Source organism: Stenella coeruleoalba (genome assembly GCF_951394435.1).
Source record: "Stenella coeruleoalba genome assembly, chromosome: 8".
In the NCBI taxonomy this organism is placed as follows: domain Eukaryota; kingdom Metazoa; phylum Chordata; class Mammalia; order Artiodactyla; family Delphinidae; genus Stenella; species Stenella coeruleoalba.
The window spans coordinates 28007138-28028738 of record NC_137154.1 but is presented as its reverse complement, the minus strand read 5'-3'; the positions used below and the strand labels follow the sequence as shown (position 1 = coordinate 28028738).

The following is a 21601-nucleotide window of genomic DNA, read 5'->3' as shown; positions in this document are numbered from 1 at the left end:
TTTTAATAATTATTTTAAACAACCGCTAAAAAGCACTGAGGCACAAGCAAACATAACAAAATGATGTAAACATGCTTAACGTGAAATTCTTGTCTATGTCTAGTCAGTGGAGGCTACAGATTAGCCAATAACACTATGTGCAGGCTACCAGACTGGGAAAGAATACCAAAAGAAGCAATCAGTCCTTTATCTCTTGAAGTTTATAATTCTCTCAGGAAGGAATTTTTTTAAAAAACCTAATAGAGATAAAAAATAACTTTAAAGCACTTGGTATAAACGACTTCCTTCACAAGCACATATAACCCAGAGTCCATAATGTCCCAAGGTGCACTAGGCAGAAGAGAGTTTGAAAAGTGAACTAAACTAAAATATTCTTTTTTCCATGCATTCTCTCTATAGACAAGGACAGCTATCTCTAAAATATTTTTTCTGGGATAGATTTTTTTGTTTGTTTTTTTGTTTTTGGCTGTGCTACATGGCTTGTGGGAGCTTAGCTCCCCAACCAGGGATCAAACCTGAGACCCGGCAGTGAAAAAGCGCTGAGTCCTAACCACTGGACTGCAAGGGAATTCCCATGTTCTGGGATAGATTCTTTGTCAAAAGAAATTTGGTTACGTGCTGTTGTCATCAAATGAAAAAATGACCACAAATATTTCGTAACTTCTCTAATGACAAAGAGAACTCTGTTTCCCTACCCCTTGAATCTGGGCTTGGCCATGTAACTTGTTTGGCTAATGGGATGTTAGCAAAGAAGATGCAAGCAAAGGCTTGAGAAGTTCTTACCTCATGTTTGTCCTCTTTTGCCACTTTTGGAACCCAGCTGCCATGTGAAGAAGCACAGACTATCCCACTAAATGCTGGAGGTACATGGATTGATCACCCCCATTAACTTAAAGTTTGTGTTTGAGGCCATCGGGGATCAATCAGCCAGGAGCAGCCCACTCAGCTGACTGTAGCCACATGTGGGATCTCTGGTGATACCAAAATAAAAACCAACCAGCTGAACCCAACCCAAATTGCCAACCTACGAAATCATGCCTAATAACTGTCTGTTCTTTTAAGCCACTAAGTTTTGGCCTGATACACAGAAAATACTAACTGATCTACATATTAACATGTAAACCAATTTATGATTAAAACCTTTAAGCACTGGACAAACTCCAGCTGGTATTTATCAATCCTTTCTATGAGTCTGGTTTCCTCAGATCCTGATGCAAATGGGTAGACTAAGGCATAGAGAAAGTAAATAGATCTAAAATACCCGAAGCCAAAGTTGGTGTCAGAACTAGAAACAGAATCCAGAAACACTAGAACTCAAAATGCTAGAACTGCTGGATCACCTGAGGTCTGGTCTCATGACCAGGAATGATAGTTAAAATATATACACAACTGATAAGGCATGAACAATTAAGATAGATCACAGCCTTAGCGACAGGGCTGAGTTTTAGAGGTCCCCTGATATGCCAGGAGTTTGCCCATTAATTCATGGATCTTGAAGAGATTTAAGGGGAGGGGCCAATATCTTGGGGCACTTGGTAAGCTCCAGAGTCCACTGGATACCAGTCAGTATAGACAAATTTCAACATCTAAACAACTGGTACAGCCAGGCCAGTGCACAGAAGTCATCCCCAAACACAACTAAATTTCCAAAAATAGAAGCATTATTCATAATTTCACTGTTTCACTTAGTGAGTTAAAATGTTCTAATCTCTTTGTTTCCTTGTTTGTTCTAGAAACTGAGATTTGGCTCCTGGCTTTATAGCCTTTTTATCGAAATGACTGACCCTTAAAACCCTGTAGTTATGGTTTAAGATACCAAGACCTCTGTCTCTGAAAAGAAAGGTACAATTAGAAGAAACGCAGTAGGCAAACTGTCCACAAGATATTACAAATTGTCTCAAATCTTTAAAAAAAAAAAATTGTTTATTTCTACTATTTCTTCCCGAAACAAGAAGGGCTTCCAGGAATAACTGGAAACAGCTCTAATTTAATTGGATCAATTCTCCAAAAACCAGCATTTCCAAGATAAGCAGATAATAAGAAACAGTAAAGAGTTATGGGCTCAGAGTTTAAAATCAGCAAAGTTTTTCAATAATTCCAGAAATTCTTTCAGGAGCCCTGGAAAAAGGAGATAAAAATGTGCTTTTAGCTGCCAAGGAAAAGAAAAAAAAAAAAATTATCCAGTCCTCTTCCCCACCCCCCGCCTTTTTTCATTAAAATATTGAATCCAAGAAGTTAGGCAAACAGATTATTCTTCAAGAGCAGGAATTAATATTCCCAGGAATAACCTGTATTATTTCCAGAGACAAGTACCATTAGAACATAACATTTAATCTTTACAAAATTCAGTAGTCTACATAGCTTGGTTCTCTTACTAGGAGACAGGCTGCTTAGCTTGAATATGAACAGTTTTAAACTCTTCTAAGGGACCATCCAATTCCAAGGTGAGAAGAAGTAGGCAGAGCATTTCCCATTTGTAATCTGTCCCTCAATACTGAAACATCAAGTCAGTGAAAAGTGAGATATTCAGTCAAAAAAAAAAAAGAGAGAGAGAGAAAGAGAAGAAAAGGAGTTGAAGGAAAAGAAGGAAGAAGAGAATAGAGAAAGAGGAGAAATGGAACTGGAGATAAAACCTGTCTCCTATAATTCAATATCCCATGATGAAATTACCACGAAAACATTCACAAGCCATACAGAGATCAGGAGTTCAGAAGAGTAAGTTGTCTTAAGGACAGATGAAAGGCTTGAGTGATGGTGGAGTTAAGAGAGATTAGAGAGCTGAAGGCAGGCCCTTCAGGTAAGACAAAGAGAGCCTTCATATCCATGGGTTCCACATCTTGGATTCAACCAACCACGGATCAAAAATATTTGGGGAAAAAAACAAAATTCTAGAAAGTTCCAAACAGCAAAACTTGAATTTGCCACACACTGGCAACGATTTACATAGCACATGTATTGTATGCACAACCATGTACATAGCATTTACATTGTATTAGGTATTATAAGTAACCTAGTAATGATTTAAAGTATATGAGAGGGTATGTGTAGATTACATGCAAACACTACACCATTTTATACAAGGGACTTGAGAATCTTCGGATTTCGGTATCTGAGGAGAGTCCTGGAACCAATCCCCCGTGGATACTACGGGACAAATGTATAATTATCCTGATTACCGTGAACCAAATGAAAATGTACAGGAGTCTGCTTACAGTAGGAGACCAGAGAACTAACGTGAACCACTTTGTCATGAGCTGCTCAAGCAACACTTACATCTAAAACAATTTGCTATATGAATAGGCAAAGTTAAGGTCAGTGTATAGCCATTACATTATTGATAATATTTAAATGATTAATGTTTGCTAAACTGCAGAGAACAGCAAATAAATTATTTTCAAAATTTATTTCTTGACCCACTAGATTCATTATTAATATATTATATTATATTATATTGGAAAAGACTGCAATAGCACTTAAAATTAAAGTCCCTTTATTTAAAAACAAACAACTTCTATTGGGAAGCTAGCTTTAAAAAATAGTAAAATAAATTTTTTTTAAATATTATATTCATGAAGATATAAGTTTTATTTATAATGAAAAAAATAAAGCAATCTATAAAATATCCATCATACTGAAATGAACAAGAAAACTACGCACATTGATTTGATAGATTGTGGTACAGACACAAAATCATGGCAAAAAATAAAAGAATAATAAAAAACTATGTAGTGACATAAGGAAAAGGCAGTGATATTATAATCAGGGAAAAACACAACTCAGATATAAGTATATTATAATTATAATGAGGTAGGATAACAATGCATAGGAAAAAAGGAGTTAGAATAACAAAACACCTTCCCCCCCCTCACTCTGCCTGTTCTCTATTCTACATATTGAGAATATAATAGGGTAATATTATTTTAGTTCAAAAAAATATTTAAAATAACTCCTCAAGCCTTAACTATGTCTGTTACTCGTTTTGTTATTGATCACATGCCATCATGGTTACATGTGATCATTATATATTTTATTATACTCTGAAATACAAGCATGAGATAAACACACTTCAATAGTACTTTTAAAAGATATATAAGAGCATCTGCACAGCATCTACAAAAGCAATGAGTAAATACTTTGGTCAACCTCATCAACATAAAGGCACAATTCAAATGATTCCAGAACCTCTTACAATTTGCTGGAATGCATCGAGCACATCACACCCCCTTGAGTTTCCAGTGTCATTAAGTAGCACAGGCCAGTCTGAAGTATGAAGCTTATCTTCCACTAGCATGAATACAAATGATGACTCTTTTCTCAGTTGTAAATGTCTCCTTTAAAACACTTCACACAGATAAGAAGCACACATTAACCAGTTCAACCAATCAAGGAAAAACATATGTATGTTTTGATCTGGACATGGACAAACAACCTAAGTGGCCAAAACTACGAACAACACACAACTACTTCTCCCACACACTCTATCGCCACATGATCTCGGTTTCAAGGATGGATTTGATACATTCTCCTAAAAAATAAAGATTTCCTTAAATAAAATAAAATTAAATACTCTTCTCTGAGAACCTAAGAAAGAAACGAAAAATAAGCTTTCATCACAAATACGTTCATAGTACTAGTAGTGATGTGGACAGTGGCAAATTCTATGACCATGTCTGTCCATCTGCTAACCGGTAGCTGGCTGCAAAGCACACAACCTAAATTTACCACCTAGGCTTCCGTGGAAATTAACAAGTTATTAAAATGTGACGATATTAGCATGCTAATGATAGAAATTATAAGATAATAGGTTTGTGTTATAGCCACAAGCAGAAACATACCACAAAAGCAAATTCTGCTTATTCATGATTAATCTGACTTTGAACTTCTTGCTCTTGTTATCTTCCAGTTAGAAAACCAAACATCTCCTATAATTAGAATTTGTTTGCAGAGGTAGGAATGGTTTCAAAATTAAAAATGTTATTTAATAGCAAAACTCTCTATACCTCATCCCTAATTTTTCATTTGACCATCCACTGACAAATAATTTTGTGCAACAATGTGATTTAAAAGACTGGAGCTATGGCAACATTCAACTTGTTAAGAATATGGTTTTTTTTTTTTTTTTTTTTTTTTTAGTGAAATTGAATCCCTTAAGTTGTCTGTATTTTCCATTAAGTACCCTAGAGCTGCCTACAATACCGTCCTTGAATACCTGCCATGGAACCATCTTTCTGGTGAGAGGTTTATTACAAGATGCTTTTAATACTATTCTATGGAGGCCAAGAGGTTTATTTCTCCATGGCAAACAGCCAGGTTTTGATAAATAGCATGAGCAGATTGCAATAAATACTTAGTAAAATAATGTGAGTTTCACATTTTTAAAAAGCAGAAAAACATAATTACTGAGAAATGGCTCTACATGACCAGTGAAAAGAGAAATGTCTGTTTTATGTACTAATTCTCTATGGGTCAATCTGTACAAATTATTAGTCCTTATTTTTAAGGTAAAATTTTATTCTAATAGGAACAAATAGGAACAAATAATTAATGATTCCTTAATGCCACAGAAACCAGCAGTTGATACTAGAAAAAGGGAAACCAAATTTAAGATCAAGATCTAAAATAAAAGTTAAAGACAGAGTAATATATTTATATTCAAACGTGTACATAAAGAGACTTTTCTTCTGAAAACATATTGCTCATTCAGGGAAATAGGGTTTTAAATTGTCAAACTCTATTCTGAGAACACTCACACGCACCTGTTAGAAAATTTAGTACATTTTTTTTAAAGGCCCTAAATAGAGGTAATGTTATATAATATGAATTTATTTTAAAATTTCAGAAATGTAATCTACTTAATGTAATATCACATTTCTAAATTACACTCTCTGGTTAGGTATAGAAAAATTCTGATATATGGTAAATGCAGTTGGCTTCTGTTAAAGGACTTCTGAATGAACCACATGAAACACTCTGCTGTTACCTTCAGCCTCTTTCAGAAATTGTAAATAAATATATGTCTTTCCATCTCCAATATCTGATGTGTAAAAAAAAAACATTGTAAGAGTCATTTACTCCTTCACACTAAATAATGAGCAATTCAGCTATTTGGCTAAAAAAAAAATCTTCAAATATTAACTATGTATTTGCTAATTTAGGCTAAATATACCTTTTTAAAGTTTGAAAATGCTTTCAGAAAAAACTGTGAAGGGAAAATCATCTTAGTTTTAAGAAATCACAAAACAATGGGTTTGTTTGCATTTCGTATGCAGAATGTCCTATTTCTAAGGCACAGGAATAGTTACAATTCGCTAAAGTAAAAAATAAAAATTCCACAAAGTAATGGTTTACAATTAAAAGTATTTCCCTGACAGAATAGATAGTACTTGAAAACTCCCCAAATTTTAAAAGAATCTAGGATGCGTTTCATACTAACGGCTTTAATGAAGCAGAACTGAATCAATGACTTCACAATGCCAGACAATCAACTTGGCTTTTTTTTTTTTTCCTTCACTGCCTCGACCAATTGTTTTGGCTTCAAGTTAGAAGGAGCTTCAATTAAAGATAATGGTTGTTTGGCCTGAATGAACACTGAAAGCCTGAGTCTCTAATGTATGTTCTGAAACACTCACAAAACAAACAAGATAGTCCTTAAGACATATTTCATAGAAGTTTGAGTTGTTCTGAAGAAATTAAAGCTAGATAGAGAAAGCTAAACACGTTATTACAACCAAATTTCAAATGTGAAAGCCTTAACTCCAAGAGAAAGAAATAAAAAAAAAAAAAAAAGAGAGAGAAAGAAATCAGATAGCATCCTAAAAGCAAATAGACATCTGAGCAAACACTTATGAGATCTGAGCAATGCAGACAGAAGGTACCTCAGAAAACTCCCAAAAGTTGGCCTCAACTGCCCTGACCTAGCCTGTAATTGACACAGTTTCATTTGGCTTGCCTAGGTAGCTAGTCCACAAGAAGCACAAGCTTTTTTACATTTATCCAAAGAAGAAACTCAGGTCTTTACTCAAGTCAAAATTTGAAAATGCACCATCAACAGCACTCATACCATTCCAAGGAGAAAGACAGATACAGATGTGCTTAAAAAAAATGTTCTTATAGAATAGAAGAACCATGGTCCTGGAAAAAATCTACTTTGGAATAAAAAATATGACTATTGTTTACTGTTTCACAGATGTTTATTATTGCAGTCAAATCTTTGCTTCTCTCCTCCTCTCTGAGTTATAACTTAAACACATGCTATCAAATAGAATGTAAATGCTGGGAATTAAAATAAGTAAATACTCTCTGTAGAGGTGATTACCTCTACTGTTTGAAAGCACTGACTATTGTTATTACATGAGCAAGAATCCTAAAAAATTGGCAAGTTGAATTTGGTCCCATTTACTGCGCAGTTTATACAGAAGATATTACAGAAATGGAAGCACTTTACAAACACTAGATAGAATTTATAAAAAGTATTCTTAAAGAATGATAGCCTGGCAATTCACTCTTTAAGGAGAAACCAGACCCAGTCAAACATATAGATTCTAGGGGGGAGAGGGGGTAATAGTAATAATAAACAAGAATCCTGTTATTGAGAAGAATAAATCTTTCCGTAACTCAAAAATCCTTCTACGTGGACTGTGATTCTCTGAAGTGTTAGTACCTTTAGAGATTGGGAACACAGGTACAGCCCAGTCACCTGGCATGAGCTTAACAAACCTCTGTTGAAAAACTACTTGGTGAAGGAAAGAAGTCAGGGCACTCTATTTATTCTTATTTTAGTCCAGGGTGAGGAACCAACAAACAGTGGGTGAATTACATTTGTCCCTTTCACAATATCAAAGTTTTATAAACGTGCAAATGTTCATAATAAAACACTGTGTTGTCTTCGAATTTCAACCCCTCTAGTCAGGGTTGAAGTTAGTCACAAAGGGACCAACCTAAAAATAGGCTGATGAGTGAAAGGCCGGGAGCCTGCCTGCTCTGTCAGCTTCCGTTGCCAGCAGCGAATGGAAAGCTCAGGTGACGTCTCCTCATGTATAGACATTTCCCCTTAAGCAAATAAATGTAACAGTCAGAGCAGAGCTTCGGTAGCCTAAGGAATATCACGAGAGGCATTCAAAAAGTTGGTAAATCAACTGCTTTGTCCAGGAATGGAAATGAGTGCGTCATCTCTTAACAACGTGTTTGTAAAGTGAACAATTTGCCCTTGATTTTCTTCATTACATTCCTAATAACAACAGTTGCATCCGAGGAAAATTTTTGCTATCATACTTGCGGCTCATTCCACACTGGGGCTGTTTCTACACAGTAATAAAGCATCTGGGTGAAAAAATGGAAAATACACAACTAATCATCCAGCTGTTTCTAAAATCCCAGCTGTTCACTAATAGGCAGAAAATAACCTAGCATAATGACCGAACATAACAGACCTACATTGCAGGTGATCGTAGAAGCTTTTTGGGTATGCGCTGGCATGACCTGATTTATAAAATGGCAAGACATCTACCTGGATCACACAAAAAAAGCTCTCCCTGAGAAATCGGTGAACCTGGGATGGCAGAAGCCTTCCTGCTTGGGGCTTTTGTTGAAGCAAAGGTGAGTTGGGCGTGCAAGCATTTTACGTGGCCATCTCTGCGGTTTAAAAAAAGGCAATAGGCTTAATAACTGAGGGGAAAGACTGAAAGGGGGAAACCAGAAAGGAAACCTTTGAACCCTTTATTTTGAACAAGTTTATATTTGGTTGGAACTTATATTAGAATCTTCTATTTCCTTTTCAAATCCTTTTAAGGGTACAGTAACATTTTTGAAAGTTGAATGACTTCATAATCTCTCTTGCAAAGCTTATAACACAACTACAGCTTTTCATAACTGAAACGAAAAAAAAAATGTTTCCAGCATGTAATTTTCAGCTTATTTTAGCAATGACAGCAGGATTTATCCCATGCTAGACTGATCTCCAACAGTGATACCACGGACAAACCAAAAAGAAACAGTAATTCCTAAACAGCCTCTCCCATCCAAAGAGTCAACTAGTCCCTTGAGTGAGTAAATATAGTTTGGTGTCACAAGACGATTCACACCTTACAATACTGTACTCTGCTTCATCTTCATCTGTCTAATCTAACCCTTTCTCCACTGTTTCTCACACTGCCTTGCAGCCTGTGAAGTATGTGGATTCTAGTAGTGAAATGACACCTCTTCTCTGTGGATGAGCAGCAGCTAAATCAGCAAGGAGCATATGACAGCAGCAAGGAGTTCTAATTTTGTTACTGCACAGATTTTATGATTTTTCCATTCCTCTAAGAATTGCACACCGGCAATAACCAACATAAACACACCATTCAGCTCTGTGTTGGTGACATTCACTCTCAGGGCTTCAACTGGCTGCTTAACTCTGTCTTGGTTTTAATACACTACCACATTAACATTCTGTATTAGAATGAGAGGGTGAGGCAGGAGGAGGGAATTATCCCCTGTGAAATATAAGTGCCCAAATTGTAATCTTCAAGTTGTAATCTTCTGAGGATGTGAAAGAATCCCTTGCTCTGAAAGGAAAGGTGAGTTTTATCTTTAATAAGACGTATAGCTTTAATTCTCAGCAACAGTTTTATGGTTTCGAATGCGAGTGCTCTCAAAGACTAAGAACAAAGGGAATTAGGGTATTGGGACATATACATACACATGCCTACTAAGTCTGGTACCAATACTAAGTGATCAATTCACTGTCCTGGATTTCCCGGATTAATACATACTAGTAGTTAACACTATCAAATGGAGCAGTTTTTAAACTGATCTAGCTATTTTTGCCATCCTATTAATGACTTCATTTAGGCATAACTCTTTGCCCCTTGCCTCCCACCCTCCCTCCCACTCCCTTATCCCCCACTTAGCATCAGAGCTTGCTGATGCATCACCTGCTGCTACTGCAAGAAAAAAAAGCAGTTTACTAGCTTCTCATTGGCTGGATCAGATCTGAAGGAAACAGGTCAAGAACTCTGAGAATACTTCTAAAAACCCAGAAGGAAAATCTGTCCCTAATACTCCTGTGTCATCTAGATGGTAATATGGTATATATGCACTTCCCTATGCCATTTTTCACATATACTGAAATCAGCTTCTAGACCGATTAATAGCCAAGTTGCAAAAAAAGATCATCAAACAATCTTGTCATTCTCTAATCAATCACAACCAACCCTTTCACTTGGTCTGCTAGAAGGTAAACATTTATATCCACCAATTTAAACATGATCACAAATTTAAATATAATGTGGCGAAGTCAAGAAAAACAACATTATCCTCTCAAGAAATCTGAATAAATGAATCATTATTTATGGGATAAACCTCCCTCCAAATACATGGCTCTAAATATAGATTGCAATCTCCAAATCTCACATTAATTTCTTAAAGTGTTTAATTAGAGATACTCCTGAAGCTAATAAGATAGTGTGGAACTTAGAGTCTCTATTTTCTTATCAAAAGTCATGTTAATCTTAGGTAAACCATCCTAAAACTACTATCCATCTCCCAATAGTAATGCCAGTAAGACACCAATAAGGAACAGCAAATGAACAAATAAATATAAATCTTACTACAGTCCCTAGAGATTCTATCTCCTCTTGATAGATTCCAGTCCAGGGGGAGCTTCATTAATTATTTCCTACCCTGCCTGATAGTAAATGAAAGCCTTTCCTGCCTGATAGCAAATGAAAGCCTCATTTGGATCATGATCCTTACCAATTGAAGGAGAAAACAAGACTCGCTCGGGTGCTATCAACACCATTAGTGTTCTCCAGGGGAATCATTCATCTATCCAGGTATGAGTGAATTAAGTTTATAAATAGAATAACATGCACCGTCCACGTTAACAGATGTGGCCCCCATCACTGAGAGTTCAGATAATATAGGCCTGGTCCCCAAGAGATATGGGATTTTCCAATTATTTTACAGTTTTGTATGTGAGTGCCCTCAGAGGCTGAAAGATATTAGAACATTCACCAAAAAACAAAACACAAAAACCCAACAATAACCTGAGACTTTTAATATTGTAATTGAACCTAAGAGAATTAAGGAAGTCACGTCAAACAACAGCTACAACAAAAATGCAGAAAGATAATGGCTTCAAATCAATCTATTTCTAGAGAGCATAGAGTAGATCTATGCAGCCATATAGTCCAGTTTCCATGCTATACACATCCTTTATATAATGTCCATGAAAAATAAAATAAACATTTTGCAATGTTCCATAAAACATAAAAACCTTTCCTGGGAATGAATTCCACATCTCCTTATCCAATGGAATGTCTCAGAGCTTAACCCTAATACCGCTGGGTTATATGGCATAAAAATCCAACCTAGAGTATAAAGACAGACTTTTCAATCCTTACGTGTCACCATTTCCCCAAACCACATGATATTTACACATTTTCACTTCACTTCAAGAAGTCTCTTTCAGTGCCTCAGACCATTCATTTACTTATATATCTTTTGCCAGAATAAAGGCAGAAAATGAAATATATGATATATGTAAACATATGGATATAGATTAATCTAATTATGTTAAAACAAATATAATTCTTTGGCTCAGCACTGACACAACTTTAGTTGATATCCATAGGGGCTATTTATTTAAGTGCTTTGACTGATTTAAGAGGTGACTGACCCCTCAACAGCCAGTAGCTTACTGTGGATAAAAATGCCTTCATGCTCTCTGGCTTTAAAACTATGTCCCTGGTCTACAGAAGCATGAAAAAACAATCCAAGTACATTTCCACATAATGCCAATAACTGGAAAAAACAGCATATTTTCCATGTTTATTAATTATTCCTAAAAATTACTACTAAGACCACTGCCGAAGTAAGTTGACATTTCTATCATCTTCACAGAAAATGTTCACACTGTATATTCTTTCAGTGACTTATCTCTGCTAGTGGTGAGAAGCCATGACAAAGGCTACCCCTAAATACTTTATATTTCATTTTGATGTATGTGACACATTGATTTGAACAACAGACTTGGCCTCCCAGTTAGGTTTTTCTTGGCTTTCTGGTTTCAGTATATTTGTTGATTCTTTGTAACTGTATTATTTTCTTTTTATGATTTTGCATTTTCTGGACTGGCTGTTTAATGGGAGACAATGGTTCTGAGCCTGAGTAAAGCCAGCCTCAGATGAGAAACCAGTTATGAAAAAATCTATCCAACAGATAATTTGCAGATAAGGAAGCAAAAGTTGAATGTTTGTGGATCAACTATCAAAACCATTTAGCTCCTAGTCTTCAGGATACAAATTCTCCTTCCAAGATACCAGTGACAGAAAATGGATCAAAAACTTAACTGGGGCTTCCCTGGTGGCGCAGTGCTTGAGAGTCCGCCTGCCGATGCAGGGGACACGGGTTCGTGCCCCAATCTGGGGAGATCCCGCATGCCGCGGAGCAGCTGGGCCCATGAGCCATGGCCTCTGAGCCTGCGCGTCCAGAGCCTGTGCTCCGCAACGGGAGAGGCCACAACAGTGAGAGGCCCGCGTACCACCAAAAAAAAAAAAAAAAAAAAAAAAAAAAAAAAAAACTTAACTGCACGTCAGCAACACCATGACCAGTGAACTATCCTTTCCTACATGACAGTAAGACTCCTTATTTAGCACATTACTTGCCTTATGCATCAATCCCACCTAGTATTACTTACAGGCCTGAAAGGGGATATGCTAGGGTCTCACTCAGAGCTGCAGCTCATTAAATATGTGCTGTTTTTCAAATCACCCAACTCATACCCTGGGATTAATTTATTTACCCATAAATAAAGCCACCATATTTTCTGAACCTGAAATTGGGCCATATCATATGGTCTAATATGTATTAGCATACTTCTTAAGAGGAGGCTACTATGAGAAATTGGGACTGCTATGGAAACAGAAAACCAAGTCAGAAATAAAACTCACACAGTCCTAATCTTAATTCACATTTCAGAAGTACATATTCCCATTTACTGCAAAAATAGGTCTGCTCCCTTCAATCTTGAACACAAACCACTCCATCAACCTTCTTTCAAACAGGAATACTGATCGCCATACTAGAAGGTAGGATTGTCTTCTAACCTGTAGTGGTGGATAGATTGGTCTGGAAGACTCTGTGTTTCGAGTCAAGTTTCTCTGCAATCAGGAAAACCAAGAGGTACCTTTTGTTCACACCAAATGTCCCTTGCAGAATTCAGAATGACTTTGGGGTCAGGAAGATTTCCTGGAACAGGCCCCTTTGTCACTGAATGACAACCCGTAATCATCCTAAACTGTATCTATCTCTCTCTGTCTGTCTGTCTGTCTGTCTGTCTCTCTCTCTCTCTCTCTATATATATATATACACACACACACACACATATACATATATATAAAGAGGGATGTTACACTGTGCATTGTGTCCATGAACACATCACATGTTAACTTAAAAATGTAAACTGAACCGAGGTGTATTTATTTCCCACTTTACCTAGGAATAGCTGCAATGTTAATGCTGAATCACAATCCTAAAAATCAAAAACAGAGAACACCCTTCCTGATTCTCTTGGGACATGGGGGTACTACTATTTATGATTCCAATGCAATTAAAAATAATTTTCTACTGGTTAAAGTTGACTTTCTAAAAAAATGGGGAGGGCTTCCCCGGTGGCGCAGTGGTTGAGAGTCCGCCTGCCAATGCAGGGAACACGGGTTCGTGCCCCAGTCCGGGAAGATCCCACAAGCCGCCGAGCGGCTAGGCCCGTGAGCCATGGCCGCTGAGCCTGCGTGTCCGGAGCCTGTGCTCCGCAACGGGAGAGGCCACAACAGTGAGAGGCCCACGTACCACAAAAAATAAAAATAAATAAAATAAATAAATAAATAAAATAAAAAATGGGGAAAAAGAATATATATATACACATTAACTCAGAGTATTTTCCTTAGATATTTCTTATTCATATATTGGATGCTATTTCAACATATGCTTAATGAAAAGATTTTCACAGAGCTTCAGCTATCCTGCTTAAAACAAATTGGACAAGGAAAGCAGTAGCACTTGTGAAATACTACATGTGTCTAAGCATAAAATGAGTTCCCCAGCACAGGTCGGAACACTGCTTACTGACAAGACTGTACTATAGCAAAGCAAGAAATCAAAATGTTTACTTACCAACTTTCACCATGTGGATTCAACTGGAGACTGAGGAATTATTTTTTATTAAGCGAATCCCTTCCCTTTAGAAGCGGCTAGAATAAAGAGCTTCAAAATAAACCCGATTCATTCAGTTTAGTTTACATTCTAAAAGCTCAATCTCAAACTCCTGGTTCTGCATTTAACCTAACAGGGAGATTTTAAAACCATTTTGTTGGGGCTTCCCTGGTGGCGCAGTGGTTGAGAGCCCGCCTGCCGATGCAGCGGATGGGGGCGGTTCGTGTCCTGGTCCGGGAGGATCCCACATTCCGTGGAGCGGCTGGGCCCTTAAGCCACGGCCGCTGAGCCTGCGCGTACGGAGCCATGGCCGCTGAGCCTGCGCGTACAGAGCCTGCGCTCCGCAGCTGGAGAGGCCACAACAGCGAGAGGCCCGCGTACCGCAAAAAATAAATAAATAAAACCATTTTGTTCTTACTACAAGTCTGGTATGACTTGAGGGGTACTTAGAAAATATCAAGCTAATCTAGTGTTTTCTTCAACTCCACAGAATTTTGGTACCGGAAGGAATCAAGTGATAATGTAGCCCAATCACCTGATTGTACATTTAAAAACAAAAACCTGAGATCACGGAGATGAGATGATGTGCCCACAGTCAACAAGTCGGCTCTGGACCCCTAGACCAACTGTCACACCGCTGGTATCCACAAGCTCTCTTTTCACAGAAATTCAAAGGAATATCTATCCCTCCTCTCTCCTCCGTAACTGTTAGGCATAGCTGTTTCCTTTTCAAGCATATGCAAAAGAGAACAATGCATCCACTCTTGAAAAGACTCTGATTAGGATGACCCTCAAATACTGTACTTTTGGTAACATTTATTATCATCTGAAAAGCAACTAAATGATCCCAGATCCCAAGAATTCAAATCTGTAAATGGGGTCATTTCTCTTTTATCTTACAGCAAAATGTGTATGGTGGCCTTAAAAAAGACACAGTTTCCTAAATAAGTTACAGATAGCCCCTGGAAGCATAATTCTTAGTATAAAACATTCACAAATGATACTAAAGCACTTTGCCTAGCTGTGACTTGGAAAAATACTACAAACCCACAGCTGCACTGAGGAATCTACCTTCACACATTATCTGTAAGAGAAGTGTTCTATATAGAAGTGTTCCTATACAAGTCTCAAGGGCTTAAATGCTTCCTTCTCAGTGTGAAATCACGATCCAGACATGCTAAAATAAACGCACCTTGCAGGAAAAAACAAACAAACAAACAAACATTTAGTAATAACCTAATAATATTTGGTTTGGAAGCCCTTGCTGTTACTTCTTGACCCTTTTACCCTTAAGAAAACCATGTAAGATAAAGGAAAACCCCAGAGTCCCCAAATGACTATATTTCCCGGATTCTCAGAAATACCAAATTCTAATACATATCAATAAAATTTCATGTAACTTTTCAGATTTTAAAAGGAGATGTTGTGGAAACAATGAAATACATTTTCCCTTCCTAACATAGCCAAATCATTGCTATTGCTATTATAGAATAGTCAATAAACATCCAATACCAGAGAGCATTTAAACTATATTAAGATATAATCTGACCTACTTGGGTACAGCAAAAGCTACACAGTACCTTGTCCACAGAGCCAACTTTTTATACCATGACATGCCTGGGATCTTCCCCCAAAAGAAGAAACTGAAGTAATTATTCAGTGACAGGCTATCTTGTATCTGCAAATCAACTTCTTGTAAGGAGCTCAAAATTAAAGAAATTACCCATTACTTTCACAATATCCTAATAAAGCAGATGTAACTCATGGGTTCTAAGTCTCTTTTTCTCCCAGAGGAAGATTAAACAATTTAGACATAGCATCAGAAATTTATACGGAACTCGGCATTTCAGAGGTTTCACATGTTCTCATCTGCCTCCCATAACAACTCTGTGATGTAACAAATGCTTTACGCGCCCTCTTTTTCACTAATGAGGAAACTGGGGTACAGAGATTAACAGTGACTTTCCCAAATGAACGGTGACCAACCCAAATAGTGTTACCCCTAGTCTAATGTTTGTTACATTTTTTGCTCTAAATCCAAAATATATTAAAATGTCACCTTTGAAGTCTTGTTACAGATGGCATTTCCTTGTTCTGTCACTCTCCATTGTCCACTAGAGATCTTTGGTCTGCACTCAGTCAACACCCCCCCTACCCCTGGCGGTTTTTCATTCTCCAAAAGGTGTTCTTGAGAGGTGTTTCTCTAAAGTGGTGGTGAAGGGGTGAAGAGAAGGGGGTAGCTTTGGTTTTAAACCTAACATTGAATTTACTTTGAATTTTAAATATCATTCAAGGAGAGGTAAGATTTATATTATTATCAAATGATGGCCTGGGATTAAAAGGCTTGAGTAAAGCGATTCTAGCCCTTTTTTTTTTTTTTAAAGTTCGCAGTTGTCAGAGTTCATTACGTGCTGAGATACCCTACATAGCATTTTTTCCCCAGACTTCAGAACAACAACTTCATAAAGAAGTTGAAATATTGGAGAATAAGGCCTCTTATGTATTCTGAGTTTGCTGACCTACATCTCATTATGACTTAACAGTGTAAGTTGGATCACTAGCTGTTACCTCACATTCTAGAACATCTTGTCGTGAGTTAAATGCAGTTACATGTGTCACTAATTCCTTTAATAAAAATGATAATGATGGTGATGTGGAAGCCAAATGTTTTGACACAATTCTTTCTTATATCAATTTTAGCAAATAGAATGCTAAATTCTGAGGTGAATCCCCACATTCTGCACTTATGTCGCTACACAAATAAATAAACTTAATAAATCTAGAATTTATGTTGCACATTTAATAGAAAGCTCTTAAGCCATAATCACTGTAGCTGCTGGGCGTCTTAATTCTTCAAGAATTCTTTCAGTGCATGCATTAACTTTGGTTAAATTATTCTGGATTTAAAGGCAGAAGAATATTTAAAATAGTATGGTTTCAGAAGCATCATTGTAACAGAGCAATTTCAAAAGATTCAGTTGCTAAATTTGACTTCATAGTCCCTTTGCAGATCAGTTATTTAGATTTAAGAAGAGAAGGGAATCATGTGCTGTTATCTCTGTGGCCATTCTTCTCACACAAAGAAAATGAGAGAACAATAAAATAAGACTAAGAAATCATTCTTCCAATGATTGTCATTGAACTGTTACATTAGTAAACATTCACAGTATGAAGTCTCTCTCAATCTCCAGCATATAAAGTAGTGCAAAGGAAAAGGAAAAAAAAAAAAAAGAAAGAAAATTCCAGTTCTGTTATCTGTGAGCAAAACTTGTTACATTTTCTCTGATTTCATTTCTTCCATCATTGTTAGGCATTTGCTGTCACATCTCCCCAAAATTAATAATAAAATATAATCAATTTCTAAAGGCCCCTGCAGCCTTTTTAAAAGTTAATTTCCAGTTAAAAATAAACTTTAATTAAATCCAAGATAAAACTGTAACCTATCGTCTATTAAATAATCCACTTTCTTTTTTTTCTACATAGTAATTCTTACAATTTTTAAAAAACAACAGCTATGGAATCCAAAGACATGAAATGCTATTAAAGCACTGATAAATGACAGCTCAAATTCATTAGGTCTTACATAGTAAATACTTCAAAATGCCAACTTTTCCCATCACTGCACGATTACTAACAACGTTGACAATTTACTTACACATACACACACGCACGCAGCACTCACACACACACAAACACACACATACACATTCTCTCCACAGAACCATCTTTACTTTTAACACCTCCTCCAGTTAATGTGCAAAATTCTTGCATTCTAATAAAAAATATAAAGATAGATTTGCTCCTATTTAAGCCTCCCTCTTCTCCAAGATGTATCATTTGTTTGATATGTAATACAAGTTTAGTAACAATTATGCCATGTATAACCATTAAATGGCGTACTACTGTATGCATTGGATTCATTTGCATATATCATTTTCATAACTGCACTCTCTATGCATAAATATATTTGGAGATGCTGGGATTGGGGGGAGGGGCAGTGGCGGGTGGCGAAGGAGATTCACACGTCGGTCTCCACAGCCTTCGCATTAGAACAGTTGTTTTTATCTGTCTCACTGTCATCCCCCTTTCCCTGACACTTCTCCTTTGCACACAGAGATTCCTTAACCCCTTCTTCCATCTCTAGATACTCTGACTTGTCCCCCAGGGAAGAAGAAGTAGAGCTCCGAAATTTCTTCAGCAAATTAGAAGGGAGGTACGGGCAACTGACTGCATTCTGTGTCAGCTGTGTCTGTTCCTCATTTTCAGTCTCTCTGTGGTAGAAATAGTTAAAGTTAGAGACAATCACTGGCACTGGCAAAGCAATGGTTAAGACACCTGCAATGGCACACAGAGACCCTACGATCTTGCCCCCCACAGTGATGGGCTTCATGTCCCCGTAGCCCACAGTTGTCATGGTCACCACGGCCCACCAAAATGCATCTGGGATGCTTTGGAAATGGGTAGTCGGTTCATCCGCCTCCGCGAAATACACAGCACTGGAAAAGAGGATGACCCCAATGAAGAGGAAAAAGATCAGAAGGCCCAGTTCCCGCATGCTGGCTCGGAGGGTGTGGCCCAGGATCTGCAGGCCCTTGGAGTGCCTGGAGAGTTTGAAGATCCGGAATACTCGGACCAGACGGATGATCCTGAGGATGGCGAAGGACATGGCCTGCTGCTGCTGCCCGTTGCCACCCCCCTGCTGCTGGGCCAGATCCGTGCCCAGCGTGATGAAGTAAGGCAAAATGGAGACAATGTCAATGATGTTCATGATGTTTTTGAAGAAGAGGGCTTGGCTGGGACAAGCAAAGCAGCGAACCACAAACTCAAAGGAGAACCACACAATGCAGACCGTCTCCACAATGAAGAAGGGGTCGTTGAATATCGTGTGCCCTGAGTTCTCTGGGTGGGGGGCCGAGGTGTCGTTCAACAACCCACTGTGCCCGCCTGTGCTCAGTGCTGTGATAAGATCCCTGTCGTCCCTAAACTCTGGCAAGGTTTCCAGGCAGAAGATGACGATGGAGATGAGGATGACCAGGACCGAGACGATAGCTATGCCCCTCGCGGGACTGGAGCTCTCCGGATACTCAAAGAGCAGCCAAACCTGCTTTTTAAATTCATTCTCCGGCAAGGCCCTGTCCTCCTCCTCTCTCACAAAGCCCTCATCCTCCCGAAACTTGAGCAGGGCCTCCTCCCCCAACTGGTAGAACTTGACCTCCTCCGTGAAGATATCAAAGGGGACGTTGACGGGCCTCTTCAGGCGGCCCCCTGACTGGTAATAGTATAAGATGGCATCAAAGCTAGGCCTGTTCCTGTCAAAAAAATACTCGTTACGCAGAGGGTCGAAATACTGAGTCCTCTTCTCAGGGTCCCCCAGCAAAGTCTCGGGGAACTGGGCCAGGGTTTTCATCTGGGTCTCAAAGCGCAGGCCCGAGACGTTGATCACCACGCGTTCGCAGCAGTCGCTGTAGCGGACCGAGCTGTAGCCGCCACCGCCGCCCGCATCGTCCTGGGGCAGCAGGTCGGTGTAGGAACACTCATCGCCGCGGTCATCCTCGCTGTAGCGAAACCTTCCCTCCTCCTCCTCTGCCTCCTCTTCTTCCTCTTCCTCCTCCTCTTCCTCCTCTTCCTCCTCCTCCTCACTCAGATCCCGCAGGATCTTCTCCTCGGAGCCACTGGGCATCAGGTCGGAGCAGTGAGGGAAGCTGCTCTGCCGGTGGTGGACTTTCTTCTTCTCGGGCCGCTGTCGCCTCCTCCTCCTACTTCCCCGGCCGCTCTGAGGGTCTTGGGAGGTGCAGGCCCCACGCAGCTGGTGGTGGTGGTGATGGTGGGCGCCCCCTCCAGACCCCCCGCCGCCTTCCACAGCAGCTGTGGCCGCGGCGACAGCAGCCGCCGCAGCCGCCCTCGAGTGAGCCAGCCTCTCGCGCTCCCGGGCCCGGGCCTGCGCGGCATAACCGTAAGGCATGTGACTGTTGCACCCTGAGCTCTCCGCACTCACCATTGCAACCTCCATGGTGGTGGTTTGGGGGAAATGGCTGGTTCCAGTTGGAGGAGAAGAAGAAGAAGAGAAAGAAAAATAGGGCAGCTTCTTTTCTCACCAAATTAAGGTAAGTTTGGAACCTTTAAGCAGATTGCTTGGAAGACTAAGGATATTTTCAGTCCAACTTTGCATTTTCTGTTTTTAAATCAGCACACCCCATGCTCTCTCTTCCCAGGGATTCAGTGTTGCTCTCCAGAGCTTGGTTCCTCCAGAGAAACAGCCTGGCACTTTCAAGCCTAAGTCAGAAAATGTTGGGGTCTCCCAAACACTTATTTGGGGGGGGGGATGTTCAAAGTGGGAAATAACGTCTAGAATGTGGTATTGATGCTGCGAGATTTAAAGGCAGCAAGTATCCAACAGCCAGCAGTCGTGCCTAGAAAATGGAATATATTTTTCTGCCATGGAAATTGTCCAGAGCTCAGTCCAGCAAATTTAAATAAAATGCAAATAAGCCTTTAAGTCTTAGCACTTGCCTTCTAGTGATGGCTTGACCCATGTTAACATGTGACTTGAAGTATGTCCAGACATTGCCACTCAAAGCCTATCAGGATGATTTTCCAGGCTTTCCCCTTAAATTCATCACTGGCTTCCTGGACCCAGGGGCAATGCCGAGCTAGCTTTAGAGGCAAAGACCTTGGGAGGTAGAGAAGGTGCAAGATGAGGTGTCAGTGGGGGCAAGCCCAGCTCTGAGGTCTCCATAGAAATCAAGGAAATGCAGAGCATCCTTCAGCTAAAATCATGCAGAAGAAGCCACTTCACCTGAAAAAGGAGGGGAAACAAGCATAGGAGAAGAATAAAAAGGAGAATCAAATAATAAAGAGCAAACTGAGCGTTTCCTTCACATATACTTTTTTCTCCTGTCCTCAAGCAAGCAAGCCATTATATAAAGCACCAAAGCGACTATAAATTTCCAAGGAGTAGTATGGGGCAGCTTGTTCAATCTCCTTCTCACTAAACATCCTTCTTTCCTTCTTCTTTGGATATATTTCAGCACTGTCTACTTTGGTGGCAACTCAATTATATTTTCTCTCTCCACTCTTGACCCATATGGCTCTTCCTTCAATCCACCTTTTCTCTAATGCCAGGTCTTAATTCTCACTGTCACTCTCTTCATTCCACAATAACAATGCTGTCACTTTACAGCTGCTTCCGTCATTCATGGATCTCAAGGCATTTTTTTAAATTTCCACATCAAATATTTCGAATTTAGTGGCCGTCCACCCCTCTCTGTCTTGATTCAGGATTAGAGAAGTCGGAAAAAACAGTTTTCTTTAATCCAGGTTCCACCACTTAAACAATCTTCAATCACCTCATCTACAAAGTGTAGATAATAATACAACCTCCCCCCATCCCACTTTTGAGAGGATAAAT

General features: G+C 39.0%; 1 protein-coding gene across 5 annotated transcripts in view; it reads right to left on the bottom strand.

Annotated features, from left to right (window-relative positions):
• The window catches only part of KCNA4 (potassium voltage-gated channel subfamily A member 4), a 156915-nt gene that overhangs the window by 106927 nt on the left and 28387 nt on the right, over window positions 1-21601 (bottom strand). For 4 of the 5 annotated variants that reach the window (XR_013829318.1, XR_013829319.1, XR_013829320.1 and 1 more), the window contains one exon: window positions 14155-20989. Coding sequence is in view for 1 of the 5 variants with exons in the window: in XM_079928425.1 (XP_079784551.1) it covers window positions 18212-20203 (1992 nt within the window). In the remaining 4 variants the exon portion in view is untranslated. Of the gene's footprint in view, window positions 1-9875; window positions 20990-21601 lie in introns of those variants that run through there. The other variant, XM_079928425.1, reaches the window with a different exon arrangement.